At 43.1% G+C, this 6,578-nt stretch overlaps 1 protein-coding gene across 1 annotated transcript in view; it reads left to right on the top strand.

The window, feature by feature from the left end:
- The first annotated feature begins 5,604 nt into the window (after nucleotides 1-5,604).
- The window catches only part of LOC107192189, a 27,916-nt gene continuing 26,942 nt past the window's right edge, over nucleotides 5,605-6,578 (top strand). The window contains exon 1 of the mRNA XM_015581395.1: nucleotides 5,605-6,071. Coding sequence (XP_015436881.1) covers nucleotides 5,818-6,071 — 254 coding nt within the window. The 5' untranslated portion in view covers nucleotides 5,605-5,817. The remainder of the gene's footprint in view (nucleotides 6,072-6,578) is intronic.

Genomic DNA, 6,578 nt, shown 5'->3' with positions numbered 1-6,578 from the left:
CGTAATATATGCATATATAACATCTGAATCGCGTGGACGCGTCTACACTGCACAGCGTACCAGGAGACACGAAAAAGTCGCCAAAATTAATAAACCAATTTTTTTCAAACCTAAACACTATATTTTCGTGGGGACGCTGATTCCGAATCTAATATCAATAGGTGCAATTTAAGTACCAAGCTTCAAAAACGTAACCGATAAAAAATAGAAAAAACCAATAAATTCACTTATCACATTGACTACGCCATTTTAAATCAGTATTATTTTGGCCACTTTTTCGGGCCTTTTGGTCCACTGTGTATTGACAGGAATACGATATAGGGCGTGCAACCGATTGCCGATTTATTCGTTTGTTTTTATTCGATTATTTTCGGGTGTCGGGCACACGCGAGGCGATCGTTTCCACGCAGCTGCCGGTCACATCCTTTCCAGCGAGTTCCCTTCTTCCCCGGACCGTTCTGTTCCATCTCGAAGACAAAGTACACGCGTTATCAGAAATGCACGGCAACGTGCGCTCGGCATACGGTAGCACAGTGCGACATTAATAATTCATGCGGGGCTACGCGCGAACCGGCAAGGAGAAGGGTTAGGCTTTTGGGAATTATAAATATTTAGATCGTTCCGGAGATCGCCGCGAAGAAACGGGGAGGATGGGGGGAGGAAACGCTGAAACGCCGTTTTGCGCCCTTTCTTCCGTAGCCGCTTTCCTTTTACACCGACGTGTGTGTTTATTTTAGTTCCTCGGGCGATAAACCTTCTCCGTTATGCCGTGCTGCATTGTGCGTGCACGTAACGCGGCTCGCCACCATGACTGTCGAATTTCTTTCTGCCCCCCACCCCCCTATTTTTTATCGTGTCCATCTTCTTTCTGCGAATTCTTTGCCGAAAAAGGCCACACCGTCTTGGTGTATTCGCTTATCAAGGAACACAGATCGGTAAGAAAATTGGAAACGGTTTTAGGGTAAATGGTACTTTATCTAACCTTTGTCAGTAAGGATCCGTAGTTTCAACGATCCGAAGTAGATCTCCATGTTTTAGATTGAGCAATTTAAGTGATCCTCCAAAAATAAATAAAGCAAGAAGAAAATGAGGGTCTTATAATTTTGAAATAACGATTTAAGATCTCGGCGTTAAAGGGTTAACTTTTGCACTCTAAGACATTTTTATTGTAAATGACTAGAGACCTGAAGGTATATATAGAATAAAATTTATTTATTTGAGCTTTGGTTTCGAGAAAGTTGACTTTGAAAATGAATTTAAAACGCTTGTAGTCGTGTATGGTAGTAAGTAGAAACGGAACGTAGTGGACAGACATGCGCTAGCCCAGTTCTATTCAATTGCACCGCGCATCAGCAGATACTAAAATTCGATATAACTCTGATAATTTTGAAATAACGAATCTGTTAAAGATTCATTCGACACCGTCAACGGAAATTTGAGACGGCCCTGCAGAATCACGAATCACCGAGAAAACGGTGCCGGTCACGGGGGCGTTCTCCGCGTGTTTTTTACGCAATAGGAAAATGTTATGGGTGCGTTTCGGTGCGTGGGATTCCCGTATTCTTTCCAGCCGGCGGAGCTCTTTATCGCCAGTCTAATGGCGTTGTTCCCGTGGCGCGAGGATTTTCGCAATCGCGCTTTGTTGGAGAAACAGAGAGTAACGCGGTCTTGTCTTATCTATCAAGGAATTGCCAGGCCGCTACCACTGCGTGTGTCTGTGTCTTACTATTTCTGAACTTCATACCTTCTTCTGCAAACTTGCTGCTCTCTGTGACGTTTTTTCGTTTCATGCGCTTATACGCTCACGGTCTATTAATTTTTATTGCCCGTTGGTGATTAGATTTACAGTAGCCGTATATTATACACTCCGTGATTCCCCTCGCGTTCGCCGCGCGTCGTAATCACAGGATAACATTACGAGGATTATTATTCTTGTCTTTACTTGTACGCTTTATCGGGGCGGTATTTCATTTAAATTTCCATGCAATAAACGGACGGTTATCATTACGGTTTTCAATATTCCACGGTGAACTTTATAACATCCCCTCTTTATACGCGTAATGGTACACGGTACACCGCCTGGTATCTCTATTTGGTGATTAAGGAAATTACCCGGTGTGGAGCAAGTGTTTATTAATGCCGTAGATTTCTGTTTCCTTCTTCTGTCGCCACGTATATACATCTCTCGTAATTTTTTTTTCACGAAACAAACGATACCAGAACCGGTTATTATTTTATTATACGGATTAATTTGCGTCTCGTTCGATGGAAAATTTGTTCGATTTTAAAAGACAAAAAATTTTCCATTCGCGTGTGTAAAATCCAATGATCGAACAGAAATGTTCTGACTGGCAGAAACATCGGCTTGACAATCGCCTAGTGTAGGAGGGCTCGAAACCGTGCGACGTTGAGAGAAATCGATGCCTCCCCTTCGAGCGTGTGCACCCCGTTTTATCCCCTTCAAGATACTGGATGGCTGAGTTTCCTCCTCCTCGACCCTCCACCCTCCCCTACCACGATAAGTTGCACCGTTCACGCGACCTCTCTTATTTCCTGACCCCGACAACCTTGACCTAGGCCTTCTCCCTCGCCGGGGGTCGATCAATCAATGAGAAGACTGCCGCAGCCTGACATTGGCTAATTGCGTAAGCGGGGCTCGATAATGGCCCGTTTCCATTTCCAGGCCGTAGCCACCGGGGGCATAGTGCGCACGGCGGGGGAGGTGCCAATCGAATTTTTTGTTCGCTGCCTAGTCGCCGACCCGGAAGCTCGATCGATCAATGTCTCCAGATATAAACTTTACACACTAGTAATAGGTAGTATAGTATCGATACTTCGGACATTGATTCTTTTCAATTCTAAGATTTTTCTTCAGTTGCGTGTATTTAAAAATATATTTATGAATGCTAATGGCAATCAATTGGTAGGTTATCCTTTCTCTTTTTCTTACGGAATTTTTTAGCAAGTGTTTATTCACAATAATATTCAATTGTATTTTTGGAATCATGCTTGAACGGAAGAATAAATAAATGTACATATATGTGCCAGTGTCCCTCGTAGACAATTCATAGTTTCTCAAATTCTGAGGGCATGAACTTAAAGTAGTTTTCGTTTAGATTTTCATTTACATCTCTCCAATTAGTGTGTAGCGATTTCGATTCGAAAGCTTTTTGATCTCCCCACGGAGATTAAAATTGCGTCAATAAAATAAATACTCTGGGTATCAATCCATATCGATGCAATTCAAATGTATCGTTATTACTACGCCACATACATAGGCGATAGTGAACAGGAACGGAAATTCGTCGTCGTCAGGTGGTCGATTCCTAGCCAGAATTAAACCGGCACAATGCGACATCAGTGGTGATTACGTTGAAAGTTCACAACCGCGAGCACGCTAGGGTTACCGGCTTTCAATTGTTCGTTGTATAATGTGTTCGATCGACGATAATATTCTCATCGAGCCACATCGTGGAGAAGTGCTTCACCTATTAGCTCTCTGGTTATGTTGGCAGCGTGCGATATTTAAAGTTGATCGATTCTAGGCCCCGAATGGAAATTCGATAAGGGAGTGGATCGATAACGGGGAACGTTTGTCCGTTTGGTTTTTCGCCTGGTTATTTTTGTTAAGAATTCACGCGGTTCGTGATTGGAATGAAATATACGGGATCCGACCGAATAATATTCCTTATGAACAAAGAATAAGAAAAAAATATAGAATAAAATTTTGTCTTTCTTGACTTAATTTTCGAGAAAATTGAATTTGAAAATCAATCCGAAGCGCGTGTATCGTCATGGTATGAGTAGAAACGGAATGCAGTGATCAGACGCGCTAGCCAAATCCTATTATGTATGTGAGTTTCTATCCACGAAGATCGATCAATCGTGAATAATCGTTGAAGTATGTTTCCTTTATCCTGTAATTCCGTACAAATTGTCTCTTTCAATGTCTCGTCTCTGTCGGTTACAGACGCCCGACGGATTGAATCGACGACCACCGGTGAATTACGCGCGAAACACGAGGGACAGCCGCCCACCACCCCCCAATTGGAACCGGAATCCTGTGGACTCGCCCAGTGACGGAAGTCGCAGTTACGATGTAAAGAAAACAATGTAACGTGTTGCCGTTGAGTTGTTGTCAGCATCACGCTTCGAGTACCAGAAGTATCGTCAACGTGACACGAAATATACAAGGGGTGGCAAACAGGGCGTATCAATCGGAGGACAGACAGAACGCGATCGATCGGTGTTTCGCTTGAAGAAGAACGAAAGAAACGTTCCCCCGATCAGTCGTTTCCTTTCGAAGGTTCGTCACACGTTAGGGGATCAACCACCCAGCTTTCTTTTTCTCGTTCCTCTTTACCCTCCTCCCCCACTCGATCGAAGAAACGACGACGCCCTGGATCGCCTCGCGATCGCTCGACACCCGCCTACTTTCTATCGCCCTGTAAACGGTCATCTCGAGCTGCACCGGCAGTAAAATCCTCACGAAACGAGTTTTACGACCGATTCTCACGGCAAAAAACGCGACGAAACGACCGTAATTACGCGTAGAAGGGGGAGGGATAAAGTACCACCGGGACGACCCTTTCCTTTTTTTCGTCTCTGTTCCCTTTGTTCGCGGAGCTAAGCAACGTAGAGTCGCCGAGACGAAAACCGGAATTCGCGTATTACTGTCGATTGACCGATGATCCGATCGATCGTTGCCGCCCAGGCTCTTCAGAATAAGTGAGAAATACATACAACACTCTAAGAAGTATATACAATAAATTGAAAAATCACTACATAGTATATTGTGTCTGATAGCATATTAATCGGGCCAATCTATACAGTGGGAAAAAAAGATATTCGCGCACCCTTTTAAACAACTTTTTTAAAATTGGACCAAGTGACTTGAAATCAAAATCACCCTTTTGCAGATCAAATCGAACCTTTTGCCATTTCCAAAATAAAAAGTAATGAAATAACGTTTAAAAAATGCTCTCAGGATTAAAATTTCGAACGTTTATTTATCATAAGCTTTGTGATAATTGAAGGTGATTTATTTTTATTTGTGAAAGAAACGCTTAGATATAAATTCATAATTTCTCGTTTAGTAACACAAATATATATTGTCTATTTTCGTTAGTAAAGGAAAGGTTGTTGAAAGGTCGTATGGCGTCCGTTTTGCGCAACGTCCAACGAAAACAGAGTCTCGTCGGTTGATTTTCCGAACCTCAAGCGACGTTTCGAAGTGTCTGGGATCTGATCTAAGCGTTTCTAACACGAATAAAAATAAATCACCTACTCAATGGCAACTAGGTCGTTAATTATTATGGCGCATAATTTTGATTACAAAAAGTTGAATTTAGAGCGCAAAAACTGTACTCTTCACACGTGTATCTTTATAGATCTGTCACTTGCGTAATGTTTCGTAATTCAATGGGCTTTTGTCTCGTGGAAATAAATCATTATTAATGTATTATAACGTCAAGCGCGCGTCGTGAAAGTTGCGGGGCGATCCAGACGGGTATCGGTGTCCATTCTCGAGTTCTCTAACGATCTTCATCGTTTTCTCGTTCCAGTGTTATCGTTGTGTCCGGCACAGAGAGAATATTATAAAAGGAGGATCTTCGCTTGGAGTCGCCGAGCCTGTTGTATCATAAACGATTAGATTCTATTAAATTATATTATTATTCCGAGAGTATCTACTCTGCCGCGTAAAAATTACGACGTTAAGCGGACAGAGTTCGAGAGAGTTTATTATTAACATAGAAGAGAGAGAGAGAGAAATATATAGAAGAAGCAATATAGAAGGTGGTGAACAGTGAGGACGAGATGTACAGAGATCCGAACAGCACCACGGGAAGCGGCACCTCCACAAAGGGCGACGAGGTCGATATCGTTAACAGATTTTTAGCGCCTTTATGCGCTAGGGATGAGACCGTCAGGAACATCGCCCTGGCCGCGGCTAGGAACACGGTCGAGGGATGGCTCGGCGGGGTTGGCAGTCCGAATCAGTGGGACGACGACGGTGAGATGGAGGAGGACGTCGAGAAAGTCGGAGGAGCATTCAAGAGCCAGGATGGAAGGTAAGTGTGTGTGTGTGTCACTTTAGTGAAAATGCCGCAGCGCGTTTCCTTCGGCTGATACGTTGCTTCGATAAAGCCGCGCGTGTGTGTCAATATTGAGAAAGCTCGTATCGCGGATATCTTTCGCTGGTAACGCGGACCTCTATTCAGGAAGGCACGCGGAGAGTACATACATGTGCATATACGCATTGTCGTGGGCTCGGGGTCATCTGGAACTACTTCGTTTCCGTCAAGAATTTCTTGGCTCGCTAGGAATATTTTCGCTAGGATTATTTTGGATTAATTAAAGAACTGATTAACGACGGAAATTTACTTTGTATAAGTAACCTAATGTTATTAGGAATTCGGTGTAACTGTTCTGAATGGTAGGGCAATGTATGAAACATTCGGAACGGGCTGTAATCGTTTTCCCGACCTTATGACTTGGAGAAATCAATTTTACTATATGATAGCTATTGTGTATTTATTTTTGTCACTGTAAAAATAGTTAAATAACGCCCGCCAGTT

Source organism: Dufourea novaeangliae, unplaced genomic scaffold (assembly GCF_001272555.1).
Source record: "Dufourea novaeangliae isolate 0120121106 unplaced genomic scaffold, ASM127255v1 scaffold299, whole genome shotgun sequence".
NCBI classification, from domain to species: Eukaryota; Metazoa; Arthropoda; class Insecta; order Hymenoptera; family Halictidae; genus Dufourea; species Dufourea novaeangliae.
This window is presented reverse-complemented; position numbering and strand designations above follow the sequence as displayed.